At 40.4% G+C, this 21,569-nt stretch overlaps 1 protein-coding gene across 2 annotated transcripts; it reads left to right on the forward strand.

The window, feature by feature from the left end:
• Positions 1-3,327: 3,327 nt before the first annotated feature.
• Positions 3,328-21,560, forward strand: CEP95 (centrosomal protein 95; the record flags this gene model as incomplete). 2 transcript variants are annotated; one of them, XM_082294242.1, is made up of 21 exons in its annotated part: positions 3,328-3,349; positions 4,623-4,751; positions 5,715-5,822; positions 6,678-6,788; positions 7,765-7,873; positions 8,305-8,414; positions 9,756-9,955; positions 10,333-10,402; positions 11,075-11,121; positions 12,233-12,354; positions 12,671-12,800; positions 12,982-13,096; positions 13,481-13,644; positions 13,920-14,012; positions 14,382-14,532; positions 15,632-15,792; positions 16,236-16,310; positions 16,787-16,939; positions 17,916-18,062; positions 18,152-18,223; positions 18,296-21,560. In XM_082294242.1, 21 exons carry the CDS (start codon positions 3,328-3,330, stop codon positions 18,470-18,472), a joined length of 2,466 nt encoding a protein of 821 aa, XP_082150368.1. In that variant the 3' UTR covers positions 18,473-21,560. The 2 variants fall into 2 exon arrangements, with proteins under 2 accessions (XP_082150368.1, XP_082150369.1); XM_082294243.1 differs by lacking the exons at positions 10,333-10,402; positions 11,075-11,121.
• Between the last annotated feature and the right edge of the window lie 9 nt (positions 21,561-21,569).

The raw sequence follows: 21,569 nt of genomic DNA on the forward strand, positions 1-21,569 counted from the left end.
GTTATATAGGGGGGGGGAGCGGGGGCTGTCGGGAGCCGACGCGTGACGCACGCGCAGGCCCCACCCCCGCCGTTATGTAAGCGGCCCGAGCCAGCCCGAGGCCCTGCCCCCTTCCGCGTGGGTGCGGCTGCGGCTCGCCCGGCTGACCGGCTTTGAGCTCGCGGCCGGAAGTGCCTCCTCTCCCGCGGGGAGCGTTCCCCCGCGCCTGCGCGGGGCTGCTGCGGGCGGGAGCCTCGTTCCCGCTGAGGTCTTCCCGGCCTGAGGGAGAAATGGAGATGGGGAATTCTCCCTCCCACCCTCCATAAGTGCGGGCTTTCGGCCGCCCGGCACGTTCAGAATGCAGCTCAGCTCCTCATGGGTTTTGGCAGGGCAGAGCCGGACCCTGATGTCCGCAGTGCAGCCCCCCACTTCTCACAGATCTGTTTATGAAAATCCTCCTGAAAGAGCTCAAGAGGAGCCTGGGCTTTTAACTAATAAACATTTTAACTAATAACTGATACTTCACGGTAGATTGACCCCATGCCCACTTGTGATTTTTCGCTCTCGGAAGAAGCCAGTGTGCGGATCCTGAAAAGCTGGACGCAAAATAACATCAAACCTCCTCAGGCCAGTTCTTTTATACTATTCCCCACTGCCTTTTATAAATGTTTAGGAACATTTATGTAAACAAATATTTATAAGCACATGTCTGTAAACAGTTACCAGTGTTATCTTTCTGAATTCCACACCAGGGCCAGTAACCTGAGTCAAAGGTCATCTGAGGTGCAGCGTCACTGAAAAGCTGCTCAGAAAGCACTGGATAAAAACATTCAGTACCCCAAGTGGACACTGCTGTTCACCTGCCCGGCTTTGCCAGGGGAGGAACAACGCAAATGTCCTGAGGCTTTACACACACGTGAGTTGAAGTTTGAAGCACAAACACCCGCAAGCCACCTGCTCCAGGCAGAGAGGGAAGCAAATGAAAACAACGTAAGGAAGGAGAAGTGCGATAACACTCCTCACTTATATCCTCCCACCTTCTAGTAATCTGTGCTTTAAGGCTTTTCTGGGACAAAAATAACTGTATTTGATAGCCATTTCTTCCCATTTTGGTTCTATTTATGCCCTTAGCTTGTTAGATACCATGACAATGTTTTTTACAGTTTCACTGTATGCAACCTGAAAAACATTTACTTTCATTTTCAACATATTGCCACATAAGAACAAGAGGAACAAAACAATATGAATTAGTAGAAATGGTGAGTAATAACTTTATATTTATATTGTTTGTGGACATTAATATCTTCTAAGTCACCTCCTTTATAAACCAAAGCTGCAGTGTAATTTTTCCTCCTTTTAAAGCAATTCCACAGGTCAAATTATCCTTTGCTATTTTTTTCTTTATTGACAAGAAATTCACAACATTTAAAATCTGGACCTCATACAGATCTACATAATGGAAGTATAAAGATGTTTTTGATCTGTTGTGCATTATTTTCTTGCAATTTTTAAAAATTCTTGCTGAGACTAGAGCAAGGTTTGCAAAGACTAGAGGTCTACATGACATCGTCCTCAAAAGTAACACCTAAGTCAGGCTCATTTTGTTTATGAATAGCCACAGCTGTTTGACCCTCAGCAATTTGGAATTCCACCTTGCTCAACCATTTTTTGTTATAATTAACTTTTTCTTTCAGTAGCACTCCAACTTGACTGGTTTTGTTAATACTATCCCTGCAAATGTCTAATAGAGGGACCGTCCTTTTTTTTTCAGTATAGATATACTTACTCAATATGGCCTGTGAAAGATTTTTTTGCTCCCAAACACTCCTATTAACACTCTCCACCTTCTGACCCTACAGGCTTCCTGTTCCTGATGAATCTGTAAAAGATTTCTGCAAAGGCTGTAAAAATAACAAATTATCTGATCTCTTCTTGTTCTGTTGCATTTATCTTAACACATCTTAATTTGATTTTGTTCGTGTATAACTTAGTGGCTCCTGTTACTGTGCTGTTTAATCTTTCCAACGTTTTAAAGAATTGAAAAGACTGAACAAAAACTCAGTCCCTGCCTTGTCTACACGCAGTTAAGTCTGCAAGGAACTCCTTTCAATTTCCTTTGTAAAAAAACTTCCTCATCTTTCTGTTCCACCCTCCTAAATTAAGCATGATTTGATTTGACTTTCTCATGTTCTCTTAATCTGAGCCAATACATGGAAAGAAATCAACACAGCTTTGCAGAGCTGTGTATGTAGCAAACTGAAATCCATATTTAGCTTAGTTTTGATAGCACTGATCTATGTTTGCGTATACACAACAAAAGCTCTTTTGTGTTCTTCAGGTGGTGTGTGCACTTGGATTTAGATCTACGAATGACACCCGTGGGCTGTTGGAGCTCACACCACTGAGGTTATTACTGACAGTCATTGTTCTTACGGTCAAAATTGGGACCTCAGTTGCTTTCGTCGTGCTCGAAGAGTTTAACGATAAAGGGCACCATTTTTTCTTGCAACATAGAAAACCCAGAATTCCTGAGGAGCATGGAATATTGTTGCTTAGAAAGGAAGATAATAGACTTTCACCATCCAACCTCTCCAAAAAACTGTATGCTAGCAGCTAATACAGTAAGCCTCACTTCTAAATCTTATTTTTAATAAAGGTTTTAGCATTCCTTTCATACAGAAATGCCTTCGGGTTACCCTGCCAAACCTGTATCGTGGCAATTAACACCAACCCTCCGTTAATGGACATACCGGCCGGCAAACGTCCCGGGCCAGCTTGCAAGGTCGAGTGCTAGAACTTTCCCCCACTCCACCCCCGCCCCAGGCCGGCCCTTTCCCCATCTTTACCGAGAAAACGCCAACAGCCGCCTCCCATTCAGGTGACGAAGGCGGAACCTCCAGGGCAAACCCCACCTCCCCCGCCGCCATTTTACGCCGCCAGTCGCATTCGGCGGCCGGAGCGCCCTGGGGCCGGCCCATGCTGCCTGCGGGCGGGGACGGTGGCGGCCGGGCGGAACTGCGGGGATCCGGGCGGGGAACGGCGGGGGCGCCCATCACGTGACCGGGGAGTGGCGGGGGATAGCACGTGACCCGCGCTGCAGCTTGGCTTTGGGGCACGGGCTTTTTCTTTCCTCCCCGTTCCTGCTCCCAGTCCAAACCCAGTCCTGTTCCCAATCCCAGTACAGAGGCAATCGGCCCCTCCCCCCCCCGGTACCACCGGCAATGACCGAAAACACCGGACTCCCTGGCGCGCGCAGCCCCGCCCCTTCCTGCGGCGCCTGCCCAATGGAGTGCGCAGGCCGCGGTTTAAATGGGGGGGCGGGGCGGGGGCTGAGCCGTTGGTGCCGCCATGGGTAGCGCTGAGGGTACAGGTAGGGCTGGGCCTCGGAGGACTCTGACCGGGGCTCGCTAGGGTCCGGCCTTGCGGTGGGGCGGGTGCCGCTCCTGGAACAGCAGCTGGTCTGGTGTCTGCGGAGCCGGGGAAGGCAAGCTGGAGAGCTTCCTTCTCCCTCATGACTCGCCCGCTGCTCGCATCGCTGGCACCATTTTATTCAGCTCTTTAAAGCTGTCGTTTTCGTGCGTTGTGGCTTTTTAAGCTCTTTGCGTTAACCTTTCCCTTCCCCTCTTTTGTCTTTGTTCCGTTCCTGGCGACGCTTTTAGTTTAATAAAGCTGCAGATGAACAGTAATTCAAGTCTTCCAAGACATCAGCCTGAAACGTAGGAGATGTTAGCTACTTTACCCTTTCATGCATCTGAAACTTAAAGTGATGTCTGGAACTGATTGAGGAGTTGAGGGATGGAAAAGTAACGCTCCCTCCCTGTGAACAGAAGACTGAAAACTGTACAAATTAGTTGCTATTGTAGTAATTCTATAGGTTTTCCTCCCAAACATGACTTATGCTCTCTCCAGTAAATTGAAGTTCTTAATACTTGCTAAAATACTATTTTGATTTCCAAAAGGAACATCTTGGGGGAAAATCTGGACTTACAAATCACAGACTAACAGAGGTGGAGACTTTAGTTCTTCCAAACTAAATTTTGAGTGACAGGGAAGACTGTAGAGGATACATATCTTTCAAAGCACTTTGAACTCAGGACTCAAAGTTTGGGGAAAGTCAGGATATTGTTGCATGTATCATTGTGCTCAACAGAGCACTTGGTAGGACCACTTCCGTATTCTAATCCTTAAATAAATAATTAATGTAGAATTTACCTTTCATGAGGAATATTTGCATTAGAAGTGATGTCATTGCCTAAGACTATTAGAAAACCTGGGTTTGTAAGAATAGTACCTGTCATTTCTGATCATTGATAAATGGTGTATCAAAGCTTGGTTTGTTAAGGTGTTGAAGGTTTGGAATTCCTGGTTATGAGACCAGATTCAAATTTGTTTTTCATTACATGGGGGGAAAAAAAAAAAATCAACCTGCCCAGCCTGTGGTACTTCAGTGCCTTTCACCTCCTTAGTCCAGTTTTGCTATGATTGCACTTGAACAATATGTTTAATATTTTGGATGGATGGGACAGCCTCCTGGGTTTGACCACCTCTGGTGGAGTCAAAGACACAGGGGTCCCATCTTTCACTGTAAGTAACAGTGTCTTCATGTCTTTCAGTTGTGACATTAATGGTTTGTTTCTAAATAGATTGGGTTGATGTTGCCAATGATCTTTTAAGGACCTGTCACATAAACCAGCACATAAAGCATCTCTCAGAATGTGGTGCTGACGTGTTTGTTCGTCTTTATGAGTCAATCTTAGGAGAAAGAGTACCAGGTAGGAATGATAATTGCTAAATCTGCTTTTTATTTTTGTCTCTGTGCATGTTGTAGCTAAATAAAATTGAAACTCGTAAAACTTCCTACAGATTTAGGGATTTAAAGTATTTGTGTCCAAGACAAAAATATAAGATTGTCATTCTTTAAGAAGATTTGAGTAATATTGGCCAATTTTATTTTAATTTTGAACTGCTATGAATGGCACCTACGAGGATAGCCACAGCAAAACTGCTGTAAATTAGGCCTTGAAAGCTGTCTGGGCATAATACTTCTGAAGAGTGTGAACTGGCTCATTTTATCTTACACCAGTGTTAACACTGAAGTCTGCTCTCATAAAATGCTTAATACTTACAGTCTGCTAAGAGCTGAGCTGTGATTTAACCCTGCTTTAACTGAACTCCACTGGACTTCAGTGACAACAACTGAGCAAAGGCTACACAATTATGTATTTGTTTTATTTATAAACTGTTATGTGTAGGAAGTGTCAGACTACTAATTGCAGAAGATTTTAATAGCACTGAGGTAACTGGCATCTATTGAAGGTAGAAGTCCTGTTAAATGTAAGCCCAGAACTAAAAATAATGTTGTTCCCAATTAAGTAGAATACACTGCAGTCCAATTAGTGTGTGACAGGAAAAGAAGCTAACAGAAACTGCAATTCCAGTTTGATGACCTGAACCAGGTGTGTGTGGTGGCAGTGAAGGAGGAGAAATGCTTTAGTAGTCTCTATTATTGAATTTAATCCTGATAAAACCCTCATATCTTCCAGGGGGTGTTCTAAGTTTGTGCTCAATACTTATAAAAGATTTCATAGGACCATATGATAGTTGGGCTTTTCACCAAGGACAAAAGGTACTGAAAAAATACTAACTTGTAAACAGAAGTTAAAGTAGTTTAATTAAGGCGCCTGTAACAAGCTATCCATTTAAATAGCCTAACATATATTATTTATTTTGCATAGATTTCATAGCTGCTCCCGGAAGCCAAGAGGATGATGCACATAATGTACAAGCAGTAATAGATTCCCTGGCATTGGATTATTTGCAGGTCAGCTTGTCTCACATCACTGGTAAGTACTTGGTTTAATGAGACAAACACCAGCTGAATATCTGTGTGGTTTAACTAGAACACTCTAAGAATCTGATGTTACACAGCTTGCTTTCATACTTGCATGGAAGGTCTTTTTATGGTAGTGGATGTCATCAGAACACTGACCCCTTGCCTTGGACATCAGGTTATAAATTGAAACAGCAAAGAGAGAATAAATAAGAAATGTTAAAGTTAACATCCAGCCATGCTTCATTTGGCTGCTGAAGTGTTACCTTAAATCTGTTTCTGGCTCAGGCTTGGACACTGGGTTTTAAGACATGACTCTGGAGCTCTAAAGTTGTTATTACATTTTTAAAAGTTGGTGAGTAAAGAGTTGAAGTGTGTTGTGATATCTGTTATCTGTACGCAGATAATGGCTTTCCCTGAGTATTCCTGTGTATGGTCTCACATAGCATAACCTGCAAAGAATGAAAACTGCTTGATAAGAAGTATCTCTGACTTGGTGCCTGTACACAGTGGCTGGTGTTTGCAGTCCTGCTGCCACTCCATAGACTGCTTCGTGCTATAGTTTTATGTGTAAGAAAAATATTAAATAACAACTGTCCCTGAAAATATCCCTGAATATTTGTGTGTGTGAAATCAGTTATTACATCAATAAACTTTCACTTATTAGAACTGAAAAGATGCAAATTTAAATAAGACACTTAAAATATACCTTAAGCTTACCTACATAGCCATAAATAAGTGACCAGGTATCTTCTGAGCTGCCACCTTTACAAGAATTTCCAAGCACTCTCCTACAGAAAACTTGCTTTTGAGAATTCTTCTTCTGTGAAGTACTAATTATTAATATGTGGCATTACTGTCTCTTAAGGTGAGAACATTGTGAAAGGAGACAGGGAATCTATCAAAAACCTCCTCGAAATAATTGATGGTTTGTTAGAGTATCTTAGAGAAGTCAGTGAAGCATCTTCTCAGACTGGAGGTGAGATGTAAACCCAAAATGTTTTCAATGTAGCAAAGATTTATTTGGAGTTTTTTGTTACTTATAACCTTGACAATGGAGAGAAGTGAAAGACAAAACTGACCCTGGGGGAGGAAATTTCAGTGGTGAAGCTGAATATTTGCATTCCTTATTTTCATAAACAATAATAAAATAGATTATTTCCCCTCTGCTTCATTCTTGTGGCAGAAACCTACTCTAGACACTTCATTCTTTGTTAGTTGCTTTTCAACCTGTAAGTCAAGTGATTTAGGATTAGGATTCAAGGAGGGAAATGTTGGCTTTAGTTGGAAAATTAACAAATGTCCCTTTTACTTACTAGGACATAAGGGGGATGACATCCTTTCCTGGGAAGTGGGTCTTGGGAGTAGATCCATAGCAGGGGTTATTTTGAGGAAAATGGGAAGAGAAGGTGCTCAGCCCTGCAGAGGCATCTTACTGAGACAGTACTGGTCTTCCTATCTCAGAGCTAATAAGAGCTGTCACCACTGGCTGTTGCACTCTGTGAATAAAGGGGAGAGCTCTTGGTGCCTGAGACAGTTTCCTCCTGACCTGTTCCAGAGTGGACAGAAGAAAGAGGACAGTAGTAATGTTCAGTGCCTGTACTGCTTTTCCCTTCCCTCAGACTGCTAGTCTTGTTACCCAGTGGGGGTTAGTGGCTCAAATTTTCTAGCTGTAAGTCCAGAGTTTAGTTCTTTTGAGGAAGAAGAAAAGTTTATTAAAAACTGGAATTAGGGGATATACAGTAGTGGTATAATTTTTCAAAGCTTACCATAAAAGTTGCCCCACCTACCCTACATCCCCCTCCATTGGAGAATGTTACATGTCATCATTTTAGATAAAACACTATAATGTTGATATTACACATAAACTGTTTTGATTATATTGGAATTAATACCTGTTAGTTTATAGGTAGAAGTAGTTTTCTTGAAAATAATTACCTCTTGGTTATTAACAGCTGATATAAATGTGCTGTCCAGTGATGAAATTCAAATTGCATCTCAAGAGCAGCTGGAAAGCACTGCTGGTCAACTTATACAACATACACTACTCTCATCAGTTGAAGGGTAAGAACAATTCTGAATATTTATTTGACAGAGTGACTGACTGTCTTTGTGTATCTGTAGAGAAATTAGTAGGTTTTTTATAGTATAGACACCTACTGATTACATATGCCAAAAGGAATGTGAGGTGACTCCTTTGGTTGGGGTAAAATTACATCTGGAACTTCTTTTGCCCTTGAAGAGCTGCGATTCTGTTTCCCTCAAGTTTACTTTTTATGTAGAATGAAACAACTTGGAAACTTGGATCAGTTTTAAAGATTGTATTTTAAAGATTGATTCGTTAAGCTGAGTTCAGTTTGTGGTTGTGATTCCTGCTCTTGTTTGCTCTGTAGCAGCAGGACCATGTCCTGCACGCTCCTCGGCAGCTCCATCTGGTGGGCTGAACGGGCAGAGGCTGAGAGAGGAAATACTTGATGGCTTTATGTTCCCCTTAGGTCCCAGTCAGGATATTTTGTTCTAACTTGTGATACAGATGGCTCAGAATCTACCAGTGAATTAATTAAACTTGGAGATACTGCTCATTCATTTTCCAAGAGAGGGGAAGGTGAGTTTGTGTGGAAAAAAATGTTAACACTTTTCTGTAGTAAGCCTTCCAGGCTTTTTGTTTCCTTTTTATAAGTTACTTCTTTCAGACAAATACTGTTTTAAATCCTTACTAGAAAAAAAAAAAACCAAACAACCCACAATAAGCAAATACATCTTGCTGAAGTTAAAATTTCTGGAAGTAAATATTCCAGGCATTATTTTTCATGACTCATGAGCTACCTTATTTGGATAAAGGTTTGTTGCTTGAGTTTTAACTCAGTTCTCCTACAAAGGCATTTTTTTTTTTTTTTTCCAATAGAATAGGAGAATTCTGAAGACTTTATTTCATTTGTTGCAGTGTAATATGTATTATTTAAGACTGTAAAAAGACTAGTAAGTTCATTCTTAAAGAAGATGTTTTAGGAGTGTGTGTCCCTTCAAAACTTCACGGGTGGCTCTGAAAAAAATAATGTGCAGATGACTTAAATGGAGTTCATTTTTGTTTCCTATTTTTCTATAAGAATATTCCAATTCTTCCTGTTCTTATTTGATGATTTATCTCCTCAAGTAGAGGCATAAAGAAATATTATGAATTATGAATGTTTCATTGATTGGAATTACAAATAAGAATTTAACAGATTTTGAGCATAGTATGGATTGCTACACCAAGCAATGAGCAGACATTAAAACTGTCCATCTCAATAGTTCATGGCAAGATGTTTTATAGCTCTTAATTTAATCTTTTTAAGCATCCACTTCTAGAATTTCAGATGCCTATACTGTGTCTAGCAGAAAAGGACATGGGGGTAGAAGAACCTGAAAGCTCCGAGGCTCTTGCAGCATTGCTCAGACTGTTGTCAGAAAGTGAAAGGGGGATTGTAAAGGAAAAGGAAGATGGTATTGATTCTTCTGACAGCTCATCCACCTGATTTTGACTTAGGGGTGTAGGGAACTAGGGCAGTGTGTAAGAAGAGCTTTAGTCATGAATGGAAACACTTTAGTGTTTTAAAATAAATTCTTTTCAGAAATACGATATTTTAGTATATAAAATAGAATAGGCAAACTTTCATTATCTGGGGTATTTCTGCTTAGCTAGGATTTGGCTTCAGCTAGGCTGTTTTTAATTGTGGTTTGTATTCTTTCTTTTTTGTGGTTCAAAACACTAAAAAGTCCTTGTGGAAGATCCTCAAACCATGTTCTTAAGGCATAAAAATGTTACAGCACTGTCCTATGCAATCCAACAAAGGTGGCAGCTCACATTAGATATTGAGACACTTCCCTTTATTATGTACAGACAATGTACAAAACATGTTCTGCTTTCCCAAGTAACACTTCAAGTTCTTTGTATTTGCCTCTTCAGGATGGATGGAGTCTGTTCATGCTGGTGAACTTCACAAAGGGAGTTTGAGTGTCAGTGCTACAAAACTGGGGGAGCCTATTCAGCAAGCAATTCTTCTGCTGCCCCCCTTCCAGCCCTCGGATCCAGGATGGAGAGATTGCCACAGCTCAGACAGACAGGCAGCAGCTTTGGCTTGCAGTCAAGCAGTGGACATTCCTACTGTAAGGAATTTGATTATTTAATTGTCTTTTAGTAACCAATACTGCTTTCATTTTAAAACCTAGCTGGTCCCTGAAGAACACTTCTGAATGTGTCAGAGTTCATCTCAGTTCCAGGAATTTTGGATTGTGTATTCGTTCTTCACTAAGTGTCCTGAGAGAAATTTAGTTTGAGGGGTGTGTTTATTTTATACATATATACATACACATCTCCACAGTCAATGCAACTGCACAGTTTACAGTATAGTCAACGAAATAATTATATTGATTTTTATCTATAAAATCAGCATTGATTTCCATTTGCAGACAAACCTAATGTATGCCCTTCCTGTCAGCACTCTCCTGTGAATTTATAGAACACATCTTGCTTTTTATTTCAGATTGAAAAATCACTTAGCAAAAAATTTGAAGATGTTTCTGATAGTCTTCCTCTGTCAAGAAAGATTCCTGGTGAGAGAAAATTTTGCATCCTATAGGGGAACTCTTAAGTGTTATAACGTTGCATTTATTTTTACTGGCACCACAAGAAACATTGTTTTGAATCTGCTAGTGCATTTTTTTACATTCAGCCACAAGTTCATATTTCTATCTCTGCTTTACAGAGAAACAAAAATAGGTTACTTTTAATCTGTTCCCTGTACTGGAAAAAAGTAATCCATGTCCCCAGTTCAACTCCTTTCTTAGTTAATCCCCTTAAGATGGACCTATACTACAGAAGTCTCTTCCAGCAGATAAGTCCCATGGCTGAGCTTATTCTGAGCAGAGAAACATGGGCCAACCAAGCCAGTTTCAATTCGAAGAAAAAACCATTAACTGCTGTTGTAGAAAGGTTTAGAGGCTATTTTTTTCAGTATTCATTTTCTCTGTTGCCTTGGAAACTCTCCTTACCTTTTTTAGTTTCCACAGCATTCCCATGACACTGAACATTGAAGACTGGAGAAATTATGTCACATAAATAATAAATAAATGAATGTCACAACTGGGTAACCAAAGTTGCTTGGTCATTCTATTCTCTCAGTAATTTGGATCCACAGGCCATGGCTCATATCTTTTTTTACTTGTAGCCCACATTAGTAGGCACAGTGCCATTAACTCACACTTACTTGTCATCTGCTTCTGCAGTGGGAGAAATGGTGGGATCAGATGATGCTGAGGACAATGTGACAAAGGTACATGTTTCATCTAAATTTTTGGAATTTCAATCAATATTTTTTGATTTCTGCTTAATTTGTCTGTTGTCTTGTGGCACTTCTGGGCTTATTTCAGACCTGCTTTGGACTTGCTTTCCTCAATATACAATCAATGATGTAGTGTTGTTAGACTGTGATTATGTGCAGCCTGTGAGTCATGTCAGTTCTTAGTTCTTCCTGGAGTTGTTTGCTCCAAAATGTACAGAGCCAGCACCCACAGAGTTCTATTTATCACAACCAACCAGTTTACTGGTTATCTTGCTTTTTAATCAAAAATGTACAAAGCACAGGAGTATAGTCGCATTTTTTTCTCTGAAATGTATCAGCATCCTAAATTAGTAAGAATTTTGGGGGTTTTGGCCAATAAAACTTATATTTACTCTTTTTTAAAGATCCCTGAATGCTTATTATATTCTTTCATTTTATTTTCTTGCATTGTCCTTTGCTTTTCAAAAACTGAATAATGCAAAACCCACAAACTGATCAGCAGATAACATTCTGTCCCCACAGAAATGTGTCTGTAAAGGAAGTTTCTTTCTCTGGAAATGTTATTTTTGCCTTCTGCAGCCACAAGAGGTTCTCACAGACTTTGCTTATTCCAATAGTTTAAACAGCTTTTACTTCTACATTGTCTCTGTTTGAGACTCATTTTCCATTGGTGCATTTCCCAGTATGTCTGTGCCAAGCCCAAGTTATTCCAGTTTGAACAGAGAAGTTACCAGGCAGTAGTAAACCAGCTAAATGGCACAAGGACATGAGTGTTCTCTTTTGGCTCACTGTGAGCTGCAGCTCAGTCTGTACTAAGGGAAGTTCAGCTTATTTCTACTACCTGGCATCAGTCGCAGACTGAAGAGGTGGAATGTGGGGATACTCATTACTTTAACTTAGACCCTGTTCTGGTTCAATGGTTTAGCTGTGAACTGATCTTCCATACTTTGCTAGTCCATTTCTTTAAACATTAATTCTCTAAAGCACACTATCTGCAGTCAGGAGCCTGTTTTTACGTATCTATACTCACAGGGTTTGAGATGGTTCTGTTACAATATCTACTCACATGATCTATAAAATCTTCATTTAATCATTTTCCTAGGTGCCTCTGGTATATGAGTCTTCTATATCTGCCTCCTCTTTTGAGAAAAAGCTTTCAGTATGTGCTGAACAAGTAACACAGACTCCAAGACCTGAATCTCAGTACCAGCCTAGAACACCAAGGCAAGTTCTGATTTTTGGTACTGAACCACACTGGTACTATCATTTCCATGGCCAGCCAGCCCCACTTCCTTTTTAAATAACATCTTTCCTTCCTTGGCTGTGTGGCAGTGAAATACTAATTCTAACAGAAAGATTTCCTGTTTCTCTTGACATTTATTCATTTTGTTAAATATGGTTGTAGGCGTTTACACATTCTGCTTTACTTAATCCTGTAAAAACATGCTTAGGCAAAAAGTGAACTGGAATTGTGGGAGATAATGCTCATCTTCAAGTTTTTGGAATAAAAAGGATATCTGTCTGTTTTCTGCTTCAGCAGATACGAAAATTCCACTGCAGATTTGCTTGAAGATTCACTTTCCCACAGAACAACAAAGGAGAAGGTGCCTGAGCAAGAGTTTCATGAAGCATCAGAAAATCTGTCTCGCAGACTAAATGAACTAGATTTAGTAAGTAAAAAAATCTCTTGTTGAGTTGAGCAATCCAGCTTTAGTAATGACAGTGGAGAGAAGAAGAATATCAGTGTAATATGGATGAATAGGAAATCTGCAACTAACACGTGGCTTTACTTCATTTAAACTTCAGAACTGTCTGTTGAACATGACCCCCACAAAAAAATCTATCCCATAGATGTTGAAGAGAGCTTTGGGTGAACACATGAGAGAAGAGGAGCTGACAGATGAGGACAGCCTGTCACAGCACAGTGACAATGTCATGGACTATGGCCGAAGGGCAGCCAAGAGAGGTAACAATCCTCGTGTCAGTTAAGTATTGGGATGGAAAAGAATATAAAAGAAACCTTTTCATGTAAAGCTGCTACACTGATTTACAGTTAGTTACTAAGTTTTATATTGCTAGTTCACTTCTGTGTTGTCTTTGATCCAAACCTGAGCTACAGTAACAGAGTTGCAACCAAGTTTCTGTTTAACATTTAAAAAACGGTGGTAAGACTTTGCAAAAAAAATACAAGGGAAACACAGCTGCAGTAAAAAATGTATAGAAAGTGGGGGGAGGGACAGAATACAAGCTCACAGGACTGTGGTTCTGAAATGAGGGCCTAGTCACAATACACGTCACTGGGGTTTTTTTGTCCCAAATTAGATACTCAGTGAATGACCTTTCCCTACAGATACATCACATCCAAGGTACTCAGGCAGGCCACAATCCCTCTCTCCAGCCTCACCCACATCTCAGCATCAGGAACATGAACTTCATGGTAGTGGAACAGGCCAAATAAAGACAATACGCAGCCAGCTGCAGAAAGAAAGAGATGAAAGAACAAGAAAAACAAAGGTAATTTTTAGATTAGACCTTGTGGTAATTCTTACTAATAGTTATACTAAAACCATGAAAACAGAACACTTTTACTTAATGGGGGCATCTGGTCTCCTTTAGTAATCATATGCTGTTTCATCTGTAGCCTGATGAGGAAAAAACTTAAACCCCAAATTTTGCAAAAAAAGAACTTAAAGTGGAAGAAGCTACTTTGACCCATGCAGCAAACAAGTTAAGGTGGCTGTATGGACTGATTATTTCCTCTGACAAGTCCTTTTATTTTTGTTTTCTAGCTGGTCACTAAAGCTTATGAAAATGAGCTAAGAATTTATGAAGCGAGGGAGAGGTGTATACTTTCCAAGCTCAGAGAAGCTGCCAAGGAAGTGGTAGGTAATACACTGTGGGGATTGCTGGTTGTGTTTTGATTTTTTTTCTTTTTAAATTTGTCTAGATGGTCTGTCCAGACACTTTTGGGTACAAAACCTCCTTGACTGCCAGTGTCATAGTTACAACACTGTACAACTGAAGTAGTAACTTACTAATGTTAAGTGCTGCAGAAGAGCTGAGGTTATGCAATAATGAGATTTAACCTTTATTTGAACCCTGACCTGTATTTTGTAAACTCTGGGCTTATGCAATATGTCCAAGTTCTCATGCTAAAGTCTGAAAGACATTTAAGTTCTGATAGCCAAACTGTGTTCTATCAGTCTCCCTTCTCATACCTGTTCTCCATCTGTTTTACATCTGCTCCTAAGGAACAAGAGTATAAAGAAAACATCTTTCAAGAACCTCCAAAAATGTCTCAGCCAGTGAAAGTTTATTCTAGAAAAACCACACCTCAGTATCCCAAATACAGCCAGTGGATTCCAAAACGAGGGATCATGAAGCCAAAGCAAGCAGCTCCAAGTAAGAACTGCAAAACTATACTTGGTGGAAAACTGGCATCTTTTGAAAGTGCGTGTTGAACTCCAAGAATAAAGGCACCAGTCCAACATATACCAGTCAGCTGTAGCATTTTCCCTTCTTCTGACCTCTGTATGTCTGGATTTTTGTTAGGGAAGGTAATGCTTTAAGTAAATGTAAACCATCGGTGCACAATCAAATTGTGACCCATTTGCTACTTCCTTAAAATCCTTTGGATTATTTTCAGGGTTTCTTTCTGTTGCTGCTACTCCTGTGCTTATTCCACTACAGACTGAGCTCTCCTTTTGTTATTTTTCTGAGCATATATCAGATTTAAAATTGGGCCTGTGGCTTGAGGTGAGCCATGTACAGGTAACAGAGCAGGATTTGTCAGGATTCTGCCACTGTGGTGTTAATGCTGCCACTGCTTCTGCTGAGCAAGCGATGCTTCAAGAAAGCCAAGCTGCAAATCCTAGGCCCGATTTTGGTAATCAGCACTGTGCATGCCTATGGATAAGATCACCAGATAATCCCCTGTATACCTGGATGTTGCTCAGCTACACTGCCTTTTTTTTTTTTTTTCAGTTTTTGAAGGCCATATATTTGGTAAATACCCTTTTGCTTCATCTCCCTATCATCTCTTCCTGCCAGAAAGATCAGAGATGTACTGGGAAAGTTTATTTTGCACCTGTTTACTTGACCTGGATCTGTCATTGCCACTGCTGTGCTGGCTTTATTTTAAGTTGCTGCAACCAGAGAGAGAAAACAATCACTGATTAGCGATGGTCAGAACCACAAAAAGAAAGAAGGTGATACCTGTCTTAGTTGGATGTGGTAGTGGTAGTGAAATGACACCTTGAGCTTTACAGCTCAATTCTTCAGAGAAAACAATAGAAGATTGGGATTGCTTTCTCTGCTGCTGTGCTGGTAGGATGATGTTATATCCTTCTGGGCTTAGCTTGACATGGTAACAGCAGCATGGTAATTTTATACAGTGTTTAAAGTAAAATATTTCTGGACTTAGGCTGACACTGTCTGCATGAATTTACAACGAAATGTATTCTCCAGGAATTTATTGCTTACCTCTGTCTTTATCTTACAGTGACAATAAGAGACAACGACCTCCTGTTGCAGCTCCTGGAGGAGTTTCCCCACCTGCACATTTCACCCTGTATTCTGAATAAAATGTGGCAGCGGCAGCTTGCACACACTCTGCACCTTAAGGCGCTTTCTGGCAGACCTAGACCAAAACTCCAGAATGAAGTGAGTGAATCTCTGCTGAGTGGCAGCAGAGATACCCTGACACCACATCAACAGCACAGACAGGGCACCTGCACACCCACAGCACAGTGTGGAAGGATGTTCTGGGAGCTTGGCTAAATAGGGATGTACAGATTTATATACATAGGTTCAACTTTTCATCAGCCACTTAAATACTGTGGTCCTTCTTTCATACTGGTTTTTTTTGAGTACTGCCTAGGGTTGCTATTGCTTTTTAAAAAGCATTTTGTAGTTTCCACTGCTAGTTCTGAACAGTCTTTTAGTTTAAAAGTGAGTTATGAGATGCAAAAGTTGATTAACTTATACAAGGCAACTCTCAACACAAAATCCAAAACATAGCAGAGGAGCAATATTTAAACCTGCTGCATAGGACAGCTTGTCCTGCAGAATAATGCAAGTAATTAACATTTTCTTTAAACCTCCAGGTTGAACAAGCCTTGAAGAAACATGAGCTTCTTACTGCAATTATTAAGAGAGATCAAGATCACAGCAAGAGACTGGTATGTTCTTTGAAGACTGTTTGTTCCATAATGCAAAGATTTCACATTGAGCTATCTAGAATGCATATTCCCAAATCATGAAAGTGGCTTTTGTCTTATGACAACTTCATGCTTTTTGAGTAGCTGTTGTCTCAAAATGCCACATAATCTGTTTGTGGTAGGGTCATGGGAATGGAATATTATTATTACACTGCATTGTTGCTTTAAAAGGTAAAACAAGTTCTAAAAACGTGCAAGGAGGAGAAACCTGAGGTTGTGTTGCAGCTCCCAGAACAGTGCTGACTCCTTAATTCTATAGTAACACTACTTTGCTATATCAGTGGTGACTAAAGCTTTAAACCATAGCTCCAGTGTAAAACTGGAATGTGGAGAAGGTCCTCAGTAAAGGACCCTAATTAGCAATGATTAACAAAGCTTTGCTTGCAGGAGTATCTGTTGGCAGTTTGGTGGTCTGACAGCTCCTGCTCTCCCTTTAGCAAGAAATCAAGCAGCGCATCTACCGCCAGAAATGGGCTCAGAACAAGGTGACAGAGAGGCGGCAGCAGGTGGCCCGGGCCAGGAAATACTACGACGACTACAGGGTCCAGCTCCGTGCCAAGATGATGCGGGAGAGGACACGGGAGGCGAAGGTGAAGACAAGGGGTCTTGCTCTGCAAGTGTGCAATTCTTTCCTGTCTGGACCCCAGTGATGAGGTCTGGTAGTTCAATGCTGCAAGTACAGTGACCAGAGCTCACAGTGAGGAGGAAGTGGTTGATCAGTCAAGGCCACAGATGAAATGGTTCCTTCTCTGGAAATACGGATACAGTGCAGGGCAAACCACTGTGAAAGAAAGGATGATTTATGGGGCTAGGAGGAGAAAGGATGAAGTATCGGTGTGGAAAAACAGGGCTAGTAACATGAGAAATTGGGGAAATGAGTTTTCAGAAACATTAGGATTACGAAGTTATTCCTATAGTCACCATCCAAAGAAAACAATCTAAATCTTCAGTTAAGGGAACTGATCAAACAGGCAGCTTTGTTAAACAAAGTGGACTGTGTGACAGATATGATCTAATTAGGGCTGAACATCAGAGTGACGGAAAGCAAGGAGAGTTACTAGACCCCACAAGAGCAGATACACAATTGTCACCTTTCGAAGTAAAAGATTAGAAGTTTACTGCATAATCCACTGTTAGTGATTTGAGAACTGTTTGCCTCAAGCTGTGAGCTTACAGCTGGTAAGTGTTCTGGTGGAGGAAGGGAAAACCCGAGTCCGGGCTGGATTTCCTGCTGCTGGAAACCTGGATGAATGTCCTGCAGTCAGAGTATAGGGTGGGTTGTAAATCACAGTGCATGTTCAAAGGTCCTGGCTTGCACAGTTGGGTCATCTGACTAAACTGACATGAAAAATTATCTATCAAAATTTCAGCTAAATGAGTAGTACAAATCCAGCTCAGCTGTGTCTGCACCACCATTTCTAGGTACATAATTGTACTTTTTCATGGGCTATGGCCTATCCTCATGTAAACACCATTCCATCAGGAGATAAAGCAGCTGAAAAATGTAAATGTATACTTACAAGTTCCTGGGAAAGTTTCAGGTTTGTTTTTTTTAATTGCTGGCAGATATTTAAAAACTTATTTGAAGAAGGCTTAGAAATTCAGAAGCAAAGACTGAAGGACCTGAGAGTATATGCTCAAGAGAAGCGTGATGAGCAATGGAGAGAGCACCAGAATGAGCTGGAGTCTCTGGAAAACTACTACAAAGATCAGGTAAAGCTTCATCTGGATCAGACAGATCATATTTTTCCACTTAGAGGTCTTTCTTTAATTAGTTCAACTCACACACGTGTTATGCTTAGTTTTCCATGCTAGCAGAAGCTGTATCTCAAGAATTCCAAGAAATCCAAACCAGAGAGAAAGCACAAGCACAAGTAAGTATTCTTAATTTTGTCCAACTGCCTTTTCTTTTTACATGCTGTGGCTAATGTCAGTATTTTCTTTAGATGCTACAGAAAACAAGAAAACAACTGAGATCAAAGATGGAAAAGGAAATACAGCAACTGCAAGCAGCAATCATACACAATGATGATGACACCTTTTTTGAAGAACTAGAAGCAGACAGACTGAGAACCAGACTTCAGATGGCTTCTTTCCAGTACAGCCAAAGCCATTTCTTCTAAGACTTGGGTAAACGTCACTGCAGTCCTCCCTGGCTAAGATGATTAGAGTCTTTGAGAGCTGCTATAATGGGAAGATGGTGTGAGGCTGTTTTTCTCTCTAAGATATCTGTTCTGGCATTTTGACCTGTCAGGGGTGTACCTGCTGGGATCTGGGATCTCCACAGCACTTTTATGATTACCAGTGAAGTTTCTGAACTCTTTTTACCTTCCTAGCAAGTCTGGGATAATGTTGGGCTCTACTCAGAGGAAGTTGGGATGAAGTCAGAGGGCTTTAGTGAAGTTATCCTGGTGGAAGAGTTGGATGCTGAGGCTCCTCTGCATCTGTGCTGGGGCTGTTGATGCTAAGCCCATCTAACACCATTAGCCAGAAATCACGGATTGGAAAGCTCACAAAGCACAAGAAGATCTTTAAAAGAACATTAGAGGTTCAGATTTCCTGTGAAAGGCCAAGTTAGAGAATTCCTGTAAAAAACCTGACATAAATAACTGGGAATTTAAAACATTAAGCAAGGGAAGACTACTTATTTCACTCCTCCTTCACTTCAGTTGTGTTTGCAGTGTTGGTGTTGCTGGCTTGATAAAATATAAAGGCATATAAAATACTATTTCTATGCTACAAATGCATTGGGAAAAGTAGTTTGAAATTAGAACACAATGAAGGTTCTTCTAAAGCAGCACATGATGAGCTTCTGCAAGAGGTGAACCCTCTGGGAAGGAGCTGTGGACAGCATTCCTAATCTTCTTCAGGGCCACACTCACAAGTGCAGCCTGATTACTCCATCTTCACACTGACAGAACCAGAATTAAAGAACAATTAAATATTTCACCAGTCAGTTTTTACCTTACTTCAGATTGTAAGGTCTGATTCCAGGCAGAGCAGGAGCTGACAGCAGGCACTACACCTACTGTAGCATCTTCCAGTGCTATAAACAGTACAGTGCTCAGCAGGAAATCCAGGTTTTACCAGCCAAACATGGTGGGCCCCAGGAGGTGCCAACACAGAGGGATGAGTACTTAAACTAAGAACAATTACACAAAACCAAGCTGGTAGTAAGGAAGTCCAGTACTGATAGAGTGTCCTCTGCCTCAGTAGAAGAGTTCTTGCTTAAAATTGCTGTGCGAGAAGTGATACAGGAATACTGGATTTAATTGCATTGTACATAAAATATTTAAAGGTTGCTGTGAAGGGGGTGTCTCTGATGGAACTGACAACACACAGAGAATTTACACTCATGCACTGTAAAAAGAGCCGAAGAGGAACAAAAGCCGCCCCCAACATCTGAAGGAGCTGCTTTTACCAATTAAATAAACCAGCCAGCTGTTACAGCATGAGCTACCTCACTGCAAAAATAGACCCAAAAAACACACCAAAACCTCTCCACAGAACCAGAAACACAGACCCTGACTTCTACAAACCTTTTCAGGGAGTTGGTGTAAGCCTGGCTAACTTGAAACCTTTAAGGGACAATATTTATCAGGTAAATTGATGAAATTTAGCAAGTCTTTACCAAATTTACCTTTATTTCCCTCAAGGATGATGGTGTAGCTTTGCTGAGTTTTGAGAGAAGACATCTGTTCACCAATGCTAGAATAAAGTCCTTGCCAAGACATGCCAGTACCTGAGAGCCAGAAGTAAGACCTGCTGTGTTTGACTAGAACATTCAGCACACTCCTTGCTGTAGGTAACAGCACATAGGAAGTCACCAAATTTTAAGTATTTTCTGCTGAAACAAAGTTGAGTTACTTAAAAATGACATTGTTACATTTTAAAGTTTTAATTAAGAAAAACTTAAAACTTTTAAAACCATTGATGCTGTGACAGTGCAAACAGCATACAATTTATTGCTCAACTTCTGCATGGATACATACATGAAGTACTTAAAAACCATTTTATACAGATTTGTTTTTTGTTAAAGCTCATGTAACAGCTGGGTGAAAATACAATGATACCAACGCTTAAACACTCTGTAATAAATACACTGGAAATGATAAACTAAGAACTGTCAGTTTGTGGAGGAGTAATTACACTTGTATAAACTAATTACAACTACAGACAAAGCTCTGAGGCTGTGGTAGAGCCAGGAACCTACTACATAGTGTAAAGTACAACAAATGGCACCTGTTAACTGTGTGGTGCTGTTTAAAAAGATGCTACATTGAGCTGGAGGATGGTGCTGTGACAGAGGAGCAAAGCTTGAACTTCCATCAATGCAGCCATTTAAACGCACCAGGAGTTCAGTACAGATGTAGTGTTGTAGAACAGGAATTTCAAAACAGCTTGTGTGCTCTGGACTTTAGTACAACACAAAAATTTGGTACAAATAAATCAGTTTAGGGAAACTGAAACTATGTGCAAAAAAAAAAAAAAATTAGAATACATACTGTACAAAGCACCATTACAAAACTCTTTACACCGAGAAATTAAATCCTCTGAAACTCAACTGTGAACTGTATATTTGAAATCTACAAAAGTCACTGTTCATAATTAAACATTCATAATGAAAAGCAACAGCATAAAACCATGATGTGACATCTCTCTAAAACAACTAAAGACTGGATAAAGTAAAACCCAATAAGAGGGACACATTGAAATAAATATTCACATTAATCATGGGGTGAAAGTCCAAGGTTAAAATGCAATATTAGGCTTAGCACCTTTTTGAGGGGAAAGTAGCTGACATTCTTGAAACAAAATTTTGGAAAGGCATCAAGCCTTTACCATTTTCAGATAAACGTCTGACTGGGTGATGAGGTGCTTTAGTTAAAGCTCTTAGTCTTTATGAAGGTATAAAGGCACTCAAAATACTTGGTATATTCATCCTCAGCTGTCAGCTATGGAAAGTTCAATGCAGATTTGTCTAGTTTTGCCTATAATATATTAAATTTACAATACCTGTGGCAGTTAAAAAAATTCTCAATGCCATACCAAAATGTTTGGTAGAAAAACAGATGTACTGCTAAGGCTGCTGTGAAAATGAATGTAATTATCAGCTGATCTCGGGTCTCTATTCTGCAGAGCTCATCTCCTCCGTCCCTGAAGATGCTTTTATGACAGCAAGGTGACTGAATAAACTATGCATTCAATAAATCCACCAGC

Source organism: Coloeus monedula (assembly GCF_965178545.1).
Source record: "Coloeus monedula genome assembly, chromosome: 19".
Lineage (NCBI taxonomy): Eukaryota > Metazoa > Chordata > Aves > Passeriformes > Corvidae > Coloeus > Coloeus monedula.